At 51.0% G+C, this 19,360-nt stretch overlaps 2 protein-coding genes across 3 annotated transcripts in view; one reads left to right on the top strand and one right to left on the bottom strand.

Annotated features, from left to right (window-relative positions):
• Atp2a1 (ATPase sarcoplasmic/endoplasmic reticulum Ca2+ transporting 1) overlaps positions 1-1,173 on the top strand; it is a 17,575-nt gene extending 16,402 nt beyond the window's left edge. Inside the window, exons 21-23 of one of the 2 annotated variants that reach the window (XM_042054995.1) lie at positions 62-179; positions 450-490; positions 893-1,172. In XM_042054995.1, the coding sequence (XP_041910929.1) occupies positions 62-179; positions 450-454 (123 nt within the window). In that variant the 3' untranslated portion in view covers positions 455-490; positions 893-1,172. Of the gene's footprint in view, positions 1-61 lie in introns of both variants that reach the window. The other variant, XM_038347517.2, reaches the window with a different exon arrangement.
• Positions 1,120-19,360, bottom strand: Rabep2 (rabaptin, RAB GTPase binding effector protein 2). The gene is made up of 13 exons (XM_038332247.1): positions 18,505-19,360; positions 17,865-18,074; positions 10,956-11,113; positions 8,334-8,444; positions 7,900-8,244; positions 7,364-7,459; positions 7,169-7,267; positions 4,276-4,431; positions 2,699-2,876; positions 2,597-2,608; positions 2,448-2,503; positions 2,090-2,206; positions 1,120-1,720 (listed from the first exon to the last, which is right to left on the bottom strand). Exons 1-13 carry the CDS (start codon positions 18,530-18,532, stop codon positions 1,619-1,621), a joined length of 1,668 nt encoding a protein of 555 aa, XP_038188175.1. The 5' UTR covers positions 18,533-19,360; the 3' UTR covers positions 1,120-1,618.

The raw sequence follows: 19,360 nt of genomic DNA, 5'->3' as shown, positions 1-19,360 counted from the left end.
TGGTTCTTCTCTTCCTGAGAAAACCCTTTGTTTTTCCTGATGACTGTTGTCTCTACCCCAGATGATCTTCAAGCTCCGGGCCCTGGACTTTACCCAGTGGCTCATGGTCCTCAAGATCTCACTTCCAGTCATCGGGCTAGACGAGCTTCTCAAGTTCATTGCTCGGAACTATCTGGAGGGTAAGAGACACCCCTTTTCCCTGGTACCCAGTCCTGAGCAGAGCCCCTGCCCTCTTGCGCTGCGAATACGCGCCACACCTCACTCCCTCTTCCTTTGCAGGTGGGTAAGTTCTCTCAGGCCCTGGCAGGACCAATGTCCCCAGGGAGGGCAGCCCAAGCTCTGTCCCACTCTATGACTGGCGGGGTTTTTCCCCCAGCCTGCTCAGCCCTATGGCCCTGTGGGCCTCCTTCCCCTTGATAACGGCCTCTCTCTGTCCTCTCTGGCCATAGGATAACCGTCCCCCTCCTCCATGTCTTTGAACGTGTCACAGGTATTTCCCTACACACCTTGCCCCAGCTGCTGTACCCTGCCGCTCGCCCACCAGCCCACGCGCACCCCTGCGGTCACTTGCGCTCGCAGCTCTCCCTGGAGCCACTGCTGCTGTTGCCACTGCCCGCTTCCACAGGGGGGCCATGCCCTTCCTGTGGGCACTGGCAGCTGTGAGGCTGCATCCTGGCCTTGCAGTCTGCTGGGCTGCGCTGCGTTGCGCTGGCTGTCTCTGCTGCTGGGGTGGTGGTGGCTGGGGGCGGGCTGGGGTCTGGCACACACAGGTGAGTAGGGAAGGGGGCCGCAGGCCCCTCCAGGTGAGTGTGATGGAGATGCACAAGGCACAAGGAGATGCATCTCTCCCTCGTGTGCACGCCTGCTCCATCCCCTTCCTTTCTTCTTCCAGATCCAGAAGATGAAAGAAGGAAGTAAACAGCCCTTTCGCCCTGCCGTCCCCACCCTCATAGCAATGCATCTTCAGCCAGAGCTGAGACACAGACCCTTTTTCTCCCCCAATTCTGTTTATAAACAAAGTTCCCTGACCCTCTGTCCCCCTTCAGCAACCTGCCCTCCCTCTGAACCTTGTAAATCCCCTCCCAACCTCACGGGGCTTGCAGGGACAAGGCGACTGACTGAGCTGAGCTGCTTATTTATTCAAAATAAATGACAGAAAAGTCTGGCCTTGCCTTTGTTATCTCGGGTCCTATTTCCAGTGCCTGTGGACAGATACCTTAGTGTCATACAGTCCAGAAAGCAGCTGCGTGTCCCAGGGTCTCTGTGTGAGGAATCCGCTGATAAAAACAGCATCTAGCCACAAGCTAAGCGTGCCCCAGACCGGGACGGGCTGCTGGCTAGAGGTGGCAGGGCAGGAAGGCAGGATCCATGAGGCAGCATGGTAGCCTGAAAGCTACAGGGCTCAGCCTGTACTTTGGTTCTGGAAGGAGGCTGGGACCCTCATCCAGGTGTCATCCCTGAGAGCATGTCCAGCCACCATGGCTGGAAGTAGTGGCCCTGGTGACACTACCATCCAGACCTGGAGTGGGTGGGCTCCATTCTGAGACCTGTCTTTGTCTCACAGTTCTGGTAGAGGACGAGGCGGCTTCCCCAGCAGGGAAGCTTCTCGCCGGGCCCCTCAGGAGTCCTTGATGTCCTTGATGTCCCTGAGCGGTGCCTCGTCCAGGATGCTATGCACTTGCTCCAGAGTCTCTGCTTGGCGAATCCGCTCCAGGCGTACCTGTGTGGTTGGGTGGGAGATATGGAAAGCCCCGCCAAGGAAACAGCCCCTGCCTGGCCAGCCAGCCTCTCAGGGGTCAGCTCTGCAGAGGCAATGTGTTCAGATGGGGTCAAGGGAAGGAATAGGTCCCACACAGGAGCTTGGCCTTAGGAAGTTTGGGTATTGTTGGCCATTCATGTGGCTGACAACATGAAGCTGTCATGCAGCTGAGGTATGCAAGAGAGCTTCCATGTTTTTGAGCAACAGCTTAGGGGGAAAGATCATGCCAGGTCTAGAAAAAGGACCTCTCCTAATTGGGGACTGCCCTTGTGAGACCCAGGACAAGTCACCCATAGCCAAACCAACCAGGTAGGAAAGGCCAGGACATACCTGTAGGGCCTGGGATAGCCGTACAAAGTCCCTTTGCACCTGTTCACTGGTCTCCAGCTCGGCTTGCAGCCGCAGTGCCTTGGCCCTCTGCTCAGAGAGGAGGTCTGTGAGCTGGGCCTGCAGGGACAAGATGCAGAGCTGGGGCCTGACTCATCTTTGGCTAAGCGAGAGGGTGGATGGCCAGAGCCATGGGATGACCCACACTGGTGTCCCTTCAATACCACCAGACTCTGGCCTCCTTTGGCTCGAGCCAGGTGGCTGATGCAGGGCTTCCTGGTCTGAGGGAGACAGGAAGGCTGTGAGGACGGCATAACCACACAGCTGCATTAGCCAAGCCATGGCACCGGGTGCCACTCACCTTGCGCTGCTCTTGCTGGACCCGCTCTGTCTCTGTCCTCAGGCTGCACAGGGAGGCTGGGAAGTCAAGGAGCAGGGAGACTGAACTCAGGCTCACGTGGTCCCAGCCCTGCTGGCGCAGCCCTCCACAAGGCGCTGACCCTTACTCACCCTGAAGCACATCTGCCGGGGTAAGACAGAGAGAGAGAGAGAGGTCAAAGCTGGATCTCCACTGCACCTCCTGACGCCCATGCCTGACCCAGGGGACCCTACCTGTCTCTTCTCGTTGCACCCTCAGCTGTCCTTCCAGGCTGGCCCTGGCTGCTGTCTCCTCGTCTAGCGCCTCCCGCAGCTTCACGATTTCAATGCGCAGGCGCTCGGCCTCATGTTCCTGTGCCTGTTGCCTGGCTCGCGCCTGTTGCCGGGTGTGCCGTACCAGCAGATGAAGCTCCTGCAAGACAAGAAGGGTCTGCTGGGCACAGGGCAGAGAGGAGGGCAGGGACCGCTGGCTGTATGGAGAGTGTAGGGACAGGAGGGAGGAGCCAAACACCACAGTCAGAGGGGTGAACAAGCTGCAGAGATACAGTGGGATGAAGAAATGGGAGATCATGACTGCCCGTGCTACGGAGGACTTCCAGCAAGTGCGGAAAGTTCCAGAATACCTATAAGCTTCCAAACGACTCAAGTTCTCCATTATGTGCATGATGAAAACTACAATAAAAGGAGAGCAGGGAGGGCTGGGGGGTCTGGCTCAGTTGATGGGTGTTCATCTAGCAGGCATGAGCCCGAGATTTGATCTCCAGTGCTGTATAAAAACCGAGGGCGGTGCCAGGGCGGCGGTGGCACACGGCTTTCATCCCAGCACTGGGGAGGCAGAGGCAGGCAGATCTCTGTGAGTTCGAGGCCAGCCTGGCCTGGTCTACAGAGTGAGTTCCAGGAAAGGCTCCAAAGCAACATAGAGAAACCCTGTCTCAACCCCCCCCCCAAAACAAAACAAAACAAAAAACCAGGAAATGGAGAAATTGAAAATTAAAGACTGTGGGGCAGTTTCACTGAAGTGAAAGTGAACGCTAGCGATAATCTTCAGGGTAGAGTTTGTTTATAAACTAAAATAACACAGACCATCATGGAACACAGGTTCAAAGACTCCGAAGATTTTAATCTTAAGGACCCACGGTCACTTAAAAGTGGACGCCTTTAATTCTAGCACTCGGAGGTAGAGGCAGGTGGATCTCTGTGAGTTCGAGGCCAGCCTGGTCTATAAGAGCTAGTTCCAGGACAGGCTCCAAAGCCACAGAGAAACTCTGTCTCGAAAAATCAAAAAAAAAAAAAAAAAAAAAGAAAAGAAAAACAAAAAAACAAAACAAAAACAAAACAAAAAAAGCAAACAGCACCTGGTGTGGCAGGGCCTGTGATTCTACACTCAGGTGGCCAGCCTGTCTCAAAGAGAAACCCTGTCTCCAAAAACAAACCAACAAACAAGCAAACAAAATCAAGGGCTCAAGGTGTGGTTCAGTGGTGCAGTGCTTGTCCAGCCTGTGTGGGGCTGCAGTTAACCCTTTGCAGTGAGGGCAGTGCGAGCAGCATGGGCTGCAGTTAACCCTTTGCAGTGAGGGCAGTGCGAGCAGCATGGGCTGCAGTAAAAATGGCGGACATAATCGCGGCTCTCTTCCTTGCGGCCGACACTTTTCTTTATTTTCATGCCAACTGTGGAAAGCTGGTGTGGTTCCATTTATCAGATGAAGAAAACGAGTCTTAGACACGGCTAATACACGAGGGCCAGGGTCTGTCCTCGGGTCTTTGGGAGGAGACAGCCGCAGGCTGGCATCAGGTGCTCTGGTGCCGTTTACCTGTATGGAGCTGGGCAGGGCCTCGCCCTCATTCTCCCACTGCTCTGGGCTCTGGAGGGTGGAGGATGGTAGCTGCTCGGCCCGAAGCCCTTGGTTTTCTTCGTTTAGTCTTTTAACCTCATGGTGCAGGCACTTGTGAGACGTGGCCAGCTCTGCCTGGGGACATACCGAAGTATAAGGCGATCAGAGGGCTGTGTCTCTAGTCCCTGCGGCTAAACTCAGAGTCCCCAGTAGCCTGATATCTGGAAAGCCCTGGCCTCCTGACCTCCTCCCCCCGCTTTTTTTTCAAGACAGAAGGTTTCTCTGTGTAGCCCTGGCTGTCCTGGAACTTGCTCTGTAGTCCAGGCTGGCCTCAAGGGATTAATGGTGTGTGCTGTCACCGACTAGCCTAAGAAGAAACTATTGCTCTCTCTGGCTCTAAACTCTTCAGATTCTGTCCCTGCTGACACTGGCAGCCACAGCCCACTGTGGGTATTTCATTTAGATGGCATTTTTTAAAAAAAAGATTTATTTCAAGTGTATGAGCGTTTGCCTATATATTTATGTGCAGCCACACACCACATGGTGCCCATGGAGGCCGGAAGGGGATGTCAGATCTCTGGGAACTGTAGCTACAGATGGTTGTGGGCCGCCACATGGGTGCCCATGGAAACTAAACCTGGGCCCTGTGAAAGGAGCAGCCAGTGCTTCTAGCCACTAAGTCATCCCTCCAGATGCCCCCTTCCTTCTTTAGACAGAGTCTCACTATGTGTCAAGGCTGGCCTGAACTTGTGATCCTTCTGTCTCAGCCTTAGAGGGCTACACCTGCCCACAACACATGCTCCTGGTTTTAAAGCCCAGGCTGGCCGTAAACTTGGGGCAGTCAAGGATGGCTTTAAACTTTTTATATATTATTTTAAAGATTTATTTATTATATATACAGTGTTCTGCCTGCATGAGTCCTTGCAGGTCAGAAGATGGCACCAGATCTCATTACAGGTGGTAATGAGCCACCATGTGGTTGCTGAGAATTGAACTCCGGACCTCTTGAAGAACAGTCAGAGCTCTTAACCACTGAGTCATCTCTCCAGCCCCCGACTCCAAATTTCTTTAAAAGAAATTTATGAGCATGAACGTTCGCCTTCATGTGGTGTGTGTATCATGTGTGTCCTGGCACCTGAGGAGGTCACAGGAGGGCACTGGATACCCTGGAACTGGGTTACAGATAGAAGTGAGCCACCATGAAGGTACTGAACCCAGGTCTTCTGGAAGACAAGCAAACGTCCTTAACCATGAGCTATTTCTCCAGGCCCCTCTGCCTCCGTCTCCTGAGTGCTGGGATTATATGCATGTGCCTCCATCTCCTGAGTGCTGGGATTACATGCATGAGCCTCCGTCTCCTGAGTGCTGGGATTACATGCATGAGCCACCATCCCTATCAGTTTACATGGTGCTGGGGACTGAACCCAGGACTCTGTGCATGCCAGACAAGCACAACCCTGCAACGTGTTTTTAAAATTTATTTTTACTATACTATATGTGCATGTGTGTTGGTGCCCACGCACTAGGTGTTGTACACATGTGTGCACACACACATATGTGTGTATATTGTGTAGTGTATCATTTTGCTATAGTCTGGGCTAACCTCAAACTCATGATCCTCCTGTCTCAAACTCTTGCGTGCTGGGATCATACCTGATTTAGAATGTGCACGTACATACAGGACTGGAGAGATGGCTCAGAGGTTAAGAGCACTTGTTGCCCTTCTTGAGGTCCTGAGTTCAATTCCCCACAACCACATGATAGCTCATAACTATCTATAATGGGATCTGGTACTCTCTTCTGCCTTACAGGCATACATACAGGCAGAACACTGTACACATTCAAAAAAAAAAAGAATGTGCATTCACAAGCATGTGTGGAGGTCAGAGGACAACCTGCCAAATGGGTTCTCTCATTCTACATGGGTCCCGGATGTCAAACTCAGGTCACCGGGCTTTATGGCAAGTGCTTCTACCCACTTGAGCCATCATGCTAGCCCCTCAAGCATGCTTTTTTAAGCGCCGAAGTAACTGCCAACTTTACTTTATTTTTTTAAAGATTGACTTATCTATTTTATGTATATGAGTGTTCTATCTGTATGAATGCCTTTACGCCAGAAGAAGGCATCAGATCCCACCATAGATGTTTATGAGCCACCATGTGATTGCTGGGAACTGATCTCAGGACCTATGGAAGAGTAGCTAGTGCTCTTAACCACTGAGTCATCTCTCCAGCCTCATGTAATTGCCAAACTTATTTATTTTTTAAATATTTATTTATTTATTATGTATACTGTGTTCTGTCTGCATGTATGCCTGCAGGCCAGAAGGGGACACCAGATCTCATTACAGATGTATATGAGTGTTCTATCTGTATGAATGCCTTTACGCCAGAAGGGGGCATCAGATCCCACCATAGATGTTTATGAGCCACCATGTGGTTGCTGGGAGTTGAACTCAGGACCTCCGGAAGAGCAGCCAGTGCTTTTAACCACTAAGCCATCTCTCCAGCCCAATTGCCAACTTTAAAAATGGGGGGAATATATACACTTCCAGATCTCTGGCTTCTCTTTAAAAGCAGGACATCTGGCCACTCACACACTTCAGGGTGGAACTGATCAGTGCTGATCTGTTTTCAGTCCTCCTGATTCTGCAGACTAGATCACATTAGCTCTGTTTACAAACGGTAACCGGTACACTCCAAGGTGGTGGGGTTAGTTCAAAATCACATAGCTCTGCCACAGCCAGGCCACCCTCGATGTCTTCACTCACCTAGTGAGAGCAGCTGGATGGGGGCAGGGCTGAGACTTGGCTTCCCACGCCCTCCAGGGCCCCCAGTGGCCCTGACCTCTCAGCCTAGATGCAGCACTCACCATCTGCAGCTGCACGCGTTCTTGGGCCTGGCTCACAGTCCCTTGCAGAGTTCGAAGCAGCTGCTCTGAGTTCTGGACCTGGGCTAGGAGCACCTGCATCTAAGGAGGAAAGAGGGTCAAATGAGAGGGATGTTGGGGCAGGGGTGGCAGGCGGCCAGAGGGCCCCGTGGGTTCCCAAAATGAGGCTGAACTTACTTGCTTGGCACAGTCCTCATTGCTCCGTCTCAGGCCCTCCTGCAGCTCATCCCGCTCACGGCTGACACTCTCCAGGTCCTTCTGTAGCTGCTTCCCCTGCCAGACCCACACCTCAGACTTATTTTTTCAGCTCTGCTGGCAGGGGTTCATGCCTACTCTCCTCCTTCCCCTCCATCCCTCAGTAGGTCCTGCTGCTTCTCTAAAGTGGAAAGATACCTTTTACTTCTTGCCATCTCTGCTGCCATCTTCTGGGCTACTTACAATTTCTTCTTTTTTTTCCCCCCAGTGCTGGGGACTTTCACAGGCTAGGAAGTGCTCTACCGCTGAGCCACACCCTGTCCCTTTTCAGTTTTGTTCTGGGCATTTCTCACCATAACATTATTTTCTACAGCATCCCTACTCATGCTATGCCCAACTTCCTTTGCTGGGGGGAGACCTTTCTCTCTCTCACTGGCCTCTCCACTACAGCTTTAGTGCAAGCCCCCCACCACCTTGGGAGGCAGGAACATGCTCAGGCCCTAGCTCAGGCCACTCACCTCCACCTGCAGCTGCTCCCACTGGCTATCTGGAACAAGCTGGTACCCAGGAGGGGGAAGGTAGATGCCCTCAGGGACCAGAGTGCCAGTGGACACCAGAGAAGCCGTCTCTTCCTGCTCAGGGCTTAGGCCCTGGGAGCCTCGCAGGGAGGCAGTACTGGCTGCCCCACCGAGGGAGAAGGAAGAGATGGAGGCACTGTCGTCACAGTTGTGGGCAAAGGCCTCTGCAGCTGAGCCTGCGTCTCCACCTGGCTCCTCCAAGGCTTCCAGTGGAGGCGAGGGGTTCCTTGACAGCGGAAGCAGCTCTGTGGAGCCGTGCAGGGAGGCAGGCTGCCTTGGTCGTCTCTAGGGAACATTGCAGAGAAGAGGCTGGAAGCCAGGGTCTCGGGCACCCCTCCTTCCCTCAGCGCCCCGACGTCCCCTCTTCTCCTCACCTGGATCTCTTGGATCAGCTCTTCCGCCCTCAGCAGCTTCCCTTTCAGCTCTGCGATCTCCTGCTCCATGGGTAACACAATCTCCCGGAGCTTCTCTGAGTCCTCGTGAGCCTGGAGGGATGGGCACTGGGCAGTGACAGCCCCTCCCTCCTGAGTGAGGGCCACCAACTGTTCTAATCCTCCCTGAAGGTTATGTCCACCGGCAAGACTCCAGAACACCCGCACTAAGTGCTTCCAGGGAAAGGGGCCAAGGCCAAGACTAGCTTCATCCCAACATGCGCCTTTTTATATCACAGGACCTCCGGTTTTTAACGGGGCACGTGGTCTCGGTTCTCTAGCATCACCTACATCTCTTGGCTGCTCTGGAGCTAAAGGCGACCACACACAACTTAGTTCTAGCTGATGCGATGTAAGCGCATGCGCAGTACATGAATTTACAGGCCAACTCATTAAAGGAAGATGTGCCTTTCTTTATAACTCCTTGCTGACTGGAATGTGGAAATGATGCCTGGCATTCAAGCAACTACCTTGGACCATGAGGTAACCTACCAGCTACAGTCAAACAGCAATACAGAAGCCTAAGTTTCTTATTTTAAAAAAATATTTAAGTATTTTATCTTATGTATATGCATGTTTTGCTGGCATATATACATATATCGTGTGCATTATCTAGTGCATCCAGACACCAGAAGAGGGCGTCTGATCCTCTGGAACTAGAGTTACAGACAGTTGTGAGCTATCAAGTAGGTTCAGGGAACTGAACCTGGATCCTCTGGAAGAGCAGCAAGTGCTCTTACCTGCCAAGTCCTCTATCCAGTCCCAGAAGTCTGGGTTTCTAATGACTGTTTTATCAGTATGGACTTTCAAGGAAAAACAACTATCTTATTTAAATGACTGCTGATTCGTGTTTCCGATCACATGCAGCCAACCTCATCTTAACAGACACATCTTCCCGGCCTGCCTTCCCAATGCGGAAAGCTGACTGTTTCTTGACTGTCTCCTTTCAAGCTTAAGGTCCTGCATGGGGTCAGTAAAAACAAACAGCCCTGCCAGGCAGTGGAGGTGCACACCTTGAATCTCAGCACTCAGGAGGCAGAGGCAGAGGCAGAGGCAGAGGCAGGTGGATGTCTGTGAGTTCGAGGCCAGCCTGGTCTACAGCATGAGTTCCAGGTCAGCCAAGGCTACACAGAGAAGCTCTGTCTCTGGCAAACCACAAAACAAGCAGTCCTGCCCCGGCCACATGCTCCAGCCATGCTTCATCTGTTACCATCTCTCAGCTCATTCGGCCTCTTGAATGCCCCAAAGACTCCTCAGACAAACTCATTTAGCGGCACGTGTCATAGACAGGGTGTCTGAAGCTGTCTGAAGCCCTGGAATCATACTGTATGTATAGCAAGATACACAGCACAGCTGAATGCAGCATCGGAACCTGCCCGACAGACCTGATGCTCCTTCTGCTGTCCCCGGGGCTGACATTGAGCCTCACCCTGTTCTCAGCCCAGAGGAGGCCTGAAAGCAAACAGCAACTTCCAGTGGAAGCTGCAGGTCAAAGACTTCCTTTCCTGGCCCCAGTTTTGCTGTTCTGATTTTTGAGGTAAGGTTTCACATCCCAGGCTTCCGTAATGCTAGGAGCACAGATGTGTGTCACCATGCCCGGTTCTACGCAGTGCTGGGACTGAACCCAGGGCTTCATATGCACCAGGCAAGCACTCCAGCAACCGATCACAGCTCTAGCCTGGGTTCCTGCTTGCTCTTTGCTTTCATGAGCGGAAAATTGACTCTAGCTCTTGTTTCCTCGGGCACTAACTAAATACTGGCCTCCCAGAGCTTCTGTGAAGATCAAGTAAGGTAAGAATGCACACGGCTCACAAGAGGAAGCATATGGAAATCCACACGTCCTAGAATGTAATTGTTTTCATTTTCTCTTAGGTGGTGGTGTGACTAAGTACCCTTAGGCTAGCCTCAGACCCAGAATTCTTCTGCCCAGATTCTCCAGTGCTGGGATTATAGATATGTTCCTCCACATGCAGGTATTAAAAATATATAGAGAGTGCTTGCCTAGCATGCCTGAAGAATATATATACACACGTACACACACACCCTTTTCAGGTTTCCAACTGACTGTGGGTGTACATGCCAATAAATCCTAGCACTCAGAAGCTGAAGCAGGAGACCTTTGGCAAGTTCAAGACCAGCCTGGGCTACACAGCAAGATCCTGTTTCTTACTATGTTATCCAGGCCATCTTGAAGCCCTGGGTTCAAGCCATCCTCCTGCCTCCGCCTCCAAATGGCTGGGACTATCAGTATCTGTCACCACACCCAGTGTCCTATTGTTATTAATGACAGTGACAGTAAAGGGTGCATTATCCCATCGCAGAGAACAAGAACGGTTCTCACTGCCAGCACTCAGCAGTGTCCAGCACGGAAAGGGTTAGTTGCTCTCCTCCGCATGCCTGACCTTGTTTCTAGAGGTAAATAACCTTGGTCACTTCTAGCAAGGGATCCTGCTAAGCACTCTGCGTTATCCTGGAGTCATTACTGTGTCCAGTGACAGGCAATGAGACACCAACAATCACTACTATTCAAACCCCCAGGGACAGGGCAGTCCATCCCACCCCAACCTTTTCCATTTGCTTCTCCAAGGAGTCCAAGGGGTGGGCCCGGGCCAGCAGCTGTTTGAGGTGGCCCAGCTCTCGATCCTTCTCCTCAGAGTCCTGCTGCTGTTGCTGCCGCTCCTGTTTCAGGGCTGCGATCTGGGTCTCATAGCTGCTGATGGAGTCTGTGGGCAGGAAGGATGGGTGCTTGGTACCTGCCCTCTCCCAGGTGAGCAACCGCAGCAGTTACCATGGTAACGGAGCCAGGCAAGACCGCAGCACCCCTGTGCACTAGCGTCTCAGGAGCAAGTGTCAGGATGACATGTAAAGTGTCAGTCATCTGGCATACAATAAGGACCAATTGCACAGTATGCTGCTCTGATATAGTCCAGCTGAGGAACTGGCCCTAGGATATTTTTACTAAAACCAGGCAAGTATGAAGCCTATTAGTAAAAAACAAAGGAAGCAAAATATCATAAGGGCTAAGACCAAAAACTGAGCCCATTGCCATTCCAGCACAGCAAACATAACAAACTAAAATCCCCAAAATCCCAAGCTGAGAAGTCACTTCATAGGAGACTGTTTTGATATATGCAGAAAAGAAAATTGAAAGTATTCCTTTCAAATCATTCATAAGACATAAATTGACTCAAATATGAGTCCTCCATTTTGCCAGAAGATACCAAAACAGAGGAATAGATCCTTGTGGTTAGCTTAGGTATAGTGGAAGCCACGGACAGGCGCAGCCTGCAGGTCAGCATGAAGGGAGAGCTGACTAAATTATGCCTTGGAAGACTGACAAATTGGGCCAGGCAGTGGTGGCGCACGCCTTTAATCCAAGCACTCAGGAGGCAGAGGCAGGTGGATCTCTGTGAATTTGAGGCCAGCCTGCTCTACAGAGTGAGTTTCAGGACAGGCTTCAAAGTTGCAGAGAAAATCTGTCTCAAAAACAAAACCAAGCAAAAGATAACCAAGTTGGGCAGAATGGTCACTGAAAATTTCCAAATAGCCAACAGCAGGCTGATGGGTGTATCTATGGTCCCCAAATGCCCACTTCCCTTTCTCAAGCACAGTGTGACATCTTGATTTTGTGGCTAAAACAGGACCTGGACTCTAAGACAAGCCAAATACAGTCCAAGGAGCTGCCTGTGCACCCTGTGACAGAAACTGCAGGTAGACTGCAGTATGAGCTGGAATTTATTTATTTATTTATTTGGCAGGGTTTCTTTGTGTAGCTCTGGCTGTCCTGGAACTCACTCTGTAGACCAAGATGGCCTTGAACTCACAGAGATCCATCTGCCTCTGCCTCCTGAGTGCTGGGATTAAAGGTGATACCACCCAGAAATTTGGAATTCTTTAAAAAAAATCTATCTATCTATCTATCTATCTATCTATCTATCTATCTATCTATCATGTATACAGTGTTCTGTTTGCATGTCTGCCTGCAGATCAGAAGAGGAAGCAGGCACCAGATCTCATTAAGATGGTTGTGAGCTACCATGTGGTTGCTGGGGATTGAAGTCAGGAACTCTGGAAGAACAGCCAGTGCTCTTAACCTCTGGGCCATCTCTCCAGCCCCCATGCGAGCTGGAATTCTTATTATGGAAGTTGTCACTTTCTCTGCGACTTATGCACGGGGGTAAACTGTAGCACTGAAGAACCGATTACTGTAGCAGAGAGCTGGGCATGGTGATACACCCTTTAATCCCAGTATTCAGAAGACAGAGACAAATGGTAAGGATGTGGGGTGAGAAGGCCTAATCCCAATGGATCCCAAAGGAAGGAACGGCGCCCTGTGAGCCTGGCCAGGAAGGGAAGGCAGAGCGACAGGATCACTATGGGCTGGTGTGTCTGGCCCAAATGTAAGGGTGCACAAAGGATGCAGGGAAGGGTGCAAAAGTGACGGACATGGCTCTTAAGGCTTTGAATGCCAAGCTAAGGGGTCTGGAAATTAAGCTCTAGATTACTGGTAGAAGGGGTGTTAAACAGACATTAACATTTTGTTTTTCCTCAGTTGCTTATTCATTTATTTTGCTTTTTTCAAAGCAGGCCTGAAACTTGAGACACTTCAGACTCTGTTTCCTATGTGCTGGGATTACAGGTGTGTGTTACCATGCTGGGGTTACAGGTATGTGCTACCAGAGGTGTGAGTTACCATCCTGAGATTACAGGTGTGGGTTACCATGTTGGGATTACAGGTGTGTGCTACCAGAGGTGTCCGTTATCATGCTGGTACTACAGGCGTGTTTTACCATGCTGGGATTGCAGGTGTATGTTACCATGCTGGGGTTACAGGTATCTGCTACCAGAGGTGTGAGTTACCATTCTGAGATTACAGGTATGTGTTACAATGCTGTAATTACAGGTGTGGGTTACCATGACTGTCCAATGTTTATTTTTTTGAAATAGTATCTGACTGTGTAGCCCTGGAATTCACTATGGCTTGGCACTTAGAGATATCCCCCTGCTTCTGCCTCCCAAGTAATGGAACTAAAGGTATGCACTACCATGCCTGAAAATCTGAGGTCCATCTCTGGGATCCACTTGGTAAAAGGAATCAACTGCCACAAGTACTCTATCACACACACAGACACAAGAAATACAATAAAAATTTAAAAATCATTATGTAATTGCATGTAATCATGTGCCAAATTACATGTGGCAGTTAGAAGGATAATATTCAGGGCTAGATTCTGGCCTTCTACCATGTTCAGGCAGGTTCTCTGGTTTCTGCTGTAAAGGGAGCTGACTTTCCCCTTCCACCCTGTGGATTCTAGGAATTCTACTCAAACCATCACACTTTACCCACAGTGCTATCTCTGGTCCAAGTTTTGTCTTAACATGTACTAAAGTTGTGCCGGGTGGTGGTGGCGGCACACACCTATATTCCAAGGATTTGGGTGGCAGAGGCAGGTGGATCTCTGTGAGTTCAAGGCCAGTCTGGTCTATACGAGCTAGTTCCAGGACAGGTTCCAAAGCTACAGAGAAATCCTGTCTCGAAACAAACAAACGAACGAACGAACGAACAAACAAACGAAAGAAAGAAAGAAAAGAAAAAAAGAAGTTGACAAACTGTATGGGTTAAAATTTGCTGCTATGTGGCTGTATCACTGACTCATGGGCATGCAAGTGAACCTGTTTGTGATTCTGCTTTTCCTGTAAAACAGTCAGATAATAACCCCTGCTTCAAAGAGTTTGTCAAGATTAAACACAGCCAAGGATGGTAGCTCCTATCCAAAACTCTAGTACCTAGGAGGCTGAAGCAGGAAGGTTACTGATATGGGATTCCCCTTTGTATGCTGTGAATACCATTGGTTAATAAAGAAACTGAATTGAGCCCATGATAGGGTAGAATAGAGCTAGGCAGGGAAAACTGAACTGAATGCTGTGAGAAAGGAGGCGGAGTCAGGGAGAAGCCACGAAGTTGCTGGAGACAGAGACGGCTGAAACCTTGCCAGTAGGCCATGATCCTCATGGTAAAATATAAAATAATAGAAGTGGGTTAAATTAAGATGTAAAAGCTAGCCAATAAGAAGTTAGCGCTAGCTGGGCGGTGGTGGCGCACGCCTTTAATCCCAGCACTCAGGAGGCAGAGGCAGGCGGATCTCTGTGAGTTCAAGACCAGCCTGGTCTACAAGAGCTAGCTCCAGGACAGGCTCTAAAGCTGCAGAGAAACCCTGTCTCGAAACCCCCCCCCCCCCCCAAAAAAAACGAAGAAGTTAGCACTAGGGGCTGGAAAGATGGCTCAGTGGTTAAGAGCACTGGCTGCTCTTCCAGAGGTCATGAGTTCAATTCCCAGCAACCACATGGTGGCTCACAAATATCTGTAATGAGATCTGGCGCCCTCTTCTGGCATATAGGCATAGATGGAGGCAGAATATTGTATGTATACACAATAAATAAATAAATAAACAAACAAATAAATCTTAAAAAAAGAAGTTAGAGCTAATAAGCCAAGTAGTGATTTAATTAATACAGTCTCTTATGGTTATTTTGGGAGTCTGGGCAGCAGGGAAATGAATAAGCAGCCTCATACTACAGGCTACCTTGAATTCGAGGCTATACTAGACTATAAAATGAGTCCAGGCTAGCTTGGGTTACAGTGTAAGATCCTAATGGAAAAAAAATCAAAAACAGAACAAAAAACAAAAATAGGGCTGGGGCTGGGCGGTGGTGGCGCACGCCTTTAATCCCAGCACTCGGGAGGCAGATGTAGGCAGATCTCTGTGAGTTCGAGGCCAGCCTGGTCTACAAGAGCTAGTTCCAGGACAGGTTCCAAAGCTTCAGCAAAATCCTGTCTTCAAAAATCAAAAACAAAACAAAACAAAAAAAATGGGGCTGGGGATGAGGCTTGGGGAGTGGAGTGCTTCCCTGGCACAAACAAGACCCTGGGTCAGATTCCCATACTGCATAAAACCAGGGTGGGTGCATGCTTTAATCCCAGTACATGCAGGATGAAGATCACAAGTTTAAGGCCATCAGGGTAGTTCAGTTGTTAACGGGGCTTGTCATGAAAGCCCAATGATCCGAGTTCGGTATCTAGAACTCACATAAAGGTGGAAGAATCCATAAAGGTGTCCTCTGGGCCAACATGAGTAGCACAGCATGTATGAGAGCCCCACAGCTCCCTTTTTCACACACACACACACACACACGCCTAATTCTAAGTTGAAAAAAAGTGCAAGTTCACATACAGTTTGAAGCCAGCTTGAGCCTTGTCTCCAAAAATTAATGAATCAGGTGGTGGTGGTGCAATCCTTTAATCCCAGCACGCAGGAGGCAGAAACAGGTGAATCTCTGTGAGTTTGAGGCTAGCCTGGTCTACAAAGCAAATTCCAAGACAGCCAAGGCTATAAAGATAAACTCTATCTTGAAAACCCAAAGCCTAACTAATAAATAAAAATAAAATAAAAAGAATACTTTATAGAGCATTTATATCTGTGTCTGGAATACGGTCCGTGCTCAATAAAAAGAAACCATTGTTGGGGCTGGAGAGATGGCTCAGTGGTTAAGAGCATTGCCTGCTCTTCCAAAGGTCCTGAGTTCAATTCCCAGCAACCACATGGTGGTTTACAACCATCTGTAATGAGGTCTGGTGCCCTCTTCTGGCCTGCAGACATACACACAGACAGAATATTGTATGCATAATAAATAAATAAATAAATATTTAAAAAAAAAGAAACCATTGTTATAACTTAGGATACACCTTTTTCTTTGGTGTGCGTGTAGGGTAAAAAGGAGCCAAGGGAAAAAAATGCCCTGCCTCTGTCTAGAGCTGGAGACCTTGGTCAAGGAGAAACACCCTAACTCTGTCTTTACCCCAGGACCAGGGGTTGAAATCCCACCAATGCCTGAGCTTGCGCTGAATCAGGCCACAACAATCCACCAGTCCCAAGGCACCCTGGAAAGCCCCCCATCCCCACACCCCTGCAAGAAATCCTATGTAACGTCTATACCCTGTTCAGTTTGCTACTGTTCTCACCCAGGCATATACCCTCCTGGATTCTTCCTTCCCAATAAACCTCTTGAGTGAGGTTTGTTGTACAGTGAGACATTTTCCCTGAAGCCGAGCCCAGCTGTAACAACTTTCCTGAGAGCGGAACTGTAATACTTTCACTGGAGAAACTTTTCCCTAGTGGGGCAGAGTTGCTACACCCTGGGATCTGAACTGAACTAGAATGCTTTCACCAGGGAAACCTCCGGAATCTGAGCAGAGCTGTAACAACTTTCGGAGCACGGTGCATTGCTGTAACACTTTTGCCGGGGAAACTTTCCCCTAGGGAGCAGAGTTGTTATACTCCTGGATCTGAGCTGAACTGTAACACTTTCACCAGGAAATGTCTGGGATCTGAGCAGAACTGTAACAACTTTCAGAACAGAGCACTGCTGTAACACTTTTTGCGGGGGAAACTTTCTCTTAGCTAGCAGAGCTGTAAAAACTCCCTCCCCCCAGCGAAGAGTTGTTACACTTGCACTGGGGAAACCTTTCCCTGGAGCAGAGCTGTAAATTGCTCTGCTTACAGTGACTGTGGTATTCCTTGGCCTCAGACAGCCAGGATACTTTCTACCCAGGCTGCAATGCTCACGGTGTGCACACTCACGCGAGCCAGAGGTCAATATCAGGTATTTCCCTTAGTTGCTCTCTACCTTACTTTTGAGAGAGGGTTTCTTGCTGACCTTGGAGCTCTCCATCTCGGCTAGACTGGCTGGCCAGCAAGCTCCTAGGGATATGTCAATCTCCAACCACCAGAGCTGGGATTACAATAAACCGCCATGCCTGATAGGGTGAGATGGAAATTTTAGGCAGTATACTGTGGAAGCCAAGGTCAAGGGCAGACCACAGAGGGAACTCTGTCAGAGGCTGGGGCAGTAGCTCAATAGAGCTGGCCAAAGCAACGCTACTGCCAGGGCACAGAGGAAGGGCAGATCTGCCATCCTTGAAGAGACTCTGGTCCCTGCCCAGAGAAGGGCAGGGAATAGGGAAAGGTGAGAGACCTAAGACCAGGAAAACTGCTGTTTATCAATCCAGAGGCCATGAGGCAGAGGAAGAGAAGGAAGGAGAAGCATGTGTTTGTATAGGGTGCTGGGGCGGTGGTGCGCTTCAGAAGGAACGAAACCACAAGACAAAACTCAAGATCTTGAGAACAGGCTGAGGGAAATGACAAGTTTCTGGCTCATATTCAGGGCTGATTTGACGAGGGCTGATCAAGGACGAGAAATGACAACCGTGAGGGAACGGGTAAAAATGAGTGCTACACTTAGCGGTGACTGACAAGAGCTGATGACAACACTTGTGTTTCTCCTCAGACTGGGACACAGACTTCTTCTCTCTGCTGAGCGACATGAAGCTCACCTGAATTTCTCATCCTGCATCCTGTTAAAGGGACGGAGGTTGATAGTCTGGAAGGTGGGTGTGTTTGGGAGCAGCTTCCTCACCTTTCAGTATGGCCTGTAGGGAAGCCACCTCCTCTTGACACTGTCTCTGCACCGCAGCCACGGCCTCTGCCTTGGTGCTCTCGCTCACCTCCGCTACAGCCTTCATGGTTTCCATTTCTGCCAGTGCACCCGCCAATTCAGCACGAAGCCGTCCGAGCTCACTGGACTCGGATGCATCCTTTTGCCCATCTTGGGGCTGGGGATTCGGCGCTGTGGGGGGACAGGGACCAACCTTTCTTCCCATGGTTCGTAGGTCTCTTAGCACCTCAGAACATCCAGCAGTCCGGTCACCCAGTCCCAGACTCCATCTGCACTGGCCTCAACCCACTCACCTGGTCCAGCCCCTTCCCGCCTCCCGCAGTGTACTGGAGTGTACCGCTCGACAGTCCAATCCCTTCCAATGGCCCCGCCCCCTCTTCCGCTCCTCCCCACCTCTTACCTGCCCTACCTTCAGGCCCCGCCCACGCCCCAGACCCCGCCCACCCTGGCGGGTGCTGTGCCCCGCCCCCTTCCCAAGCCTCCGCGTTGGCCGGCTGCCGCAGGCCGCCGCATTCTGCCCCGCCCCCAGCCCCCTACTCCCCACGTGCAGGGCGGCGCCCTCACGCACCGACCCCTGGCCGCCGGCGCCGCCGGTCCTCACCTAGGGCTGCCGGCGCAGCTGCTGCCATCGTCTCAGCCCAAACGGCGGATTCCCGCACTCTCTGGTGATGGCACTCCCGCTTCCGGGTCCGCTCGGCTGTTTCCGGATCCGCTCGGCTGTTTCCGGATCGGGGCTGAGGGGCCGCGGTGGTTGAGGGTGGTGGGGGTATTGCCGAGCCGCGCCGAAGGCGTTCGAGTGGTTGCGGGGCTCGGGTCCCGCCTCTCTCTCGGGCCGCGCGTCCGCGCTCCCGCGCGTCCTCGCTCCCTGGAGGGTACGACGGCTCGGGGTCTACTGCAGTCTTCTCTGAAGCCCGCGTGTCTGTCACTGCTCCACTGGAGCCTACGTCCTGGAACGCCGGGCCTTAGCCCTGGAGGACGCGGCGCGCGGCCTCCCCCTTCCCTCCTCTCGGCCGCCCTTCCGCCGCAGCCCGGATCGCGTTACAACAAAACGCTGCCCAGCCCTCCCAGCACCTCCGCCCCGCGGGCCAGGGCTGGGTCGGCGTTCTGAAGCCTGGCGCAGTCGGTGGCAGAGGTGCAAAACCTGCGTGTCTCCACCCCCATTTCCATACGGCTTCCTGCAAATCCCCTTCTCCACTCCCAGGGGTGTAAATCTTTCCTCTGCAGCCTGGGTCTAGGTCAATCTCTCATTATGTGTGACCTCTCTCTCTCGCCTTGGAGGGTCACAGCACTTCAAACAAATACAGAGACTGCTTCCAAACCGGTTTTCTATAAAGGGCGCTTGAACCTGTAAGTCCTTGATTTTTGTGACCTCCTTCGAAGTCCAGTAAACTAACACCAGTGTACTTATACCAGGCTAGGTTCTTCAGTTCTCCAGCGCTAACACCAGTCGTAAGACC

Source organism: Arvicola amphibius, chromosome 1 (assembly GCF_903992535.2).
Source record: "Arvicola amphibius chromosome 1, mArvAmp1.2, whole genome shotgun sequence".
Classification (NCBI taxonomy): Eukaryota; Metazoa; Chordata; class Mammalia; order Rodentia; family Cricetidae; genus Arvicola; species Arvicola amphibius.
Note: the sequence above shows the minus strand (reverse complement) of the source record. Positions and strands in the feature narration are given on the sequence as shown.

Excerpts from the sequence above, each read along its gene's own strand:
- Rabep2 (XM_038332247.1), bottom strand. The coding sequence starts at position 18,532 with ATGGCAGCAGCTGCGCCGGCAGCCCTAG. Across the intron at positions 11,114-17,864 it reads CCTACAGGCCATACTGAAAG|ACTCCATCAGCAGCTATGAG; the intron begins GTGAGGAAGCTG and ends TCCTGCCCACAG. Across the intron at positions 8,445-10,955 it reads TGGAGAAGCAAATGGAAAAG|GCTCACGAGGACTCAGAGAA; the intron begins GTTGGGGTGGGA and ends CCATCCCTCCAG.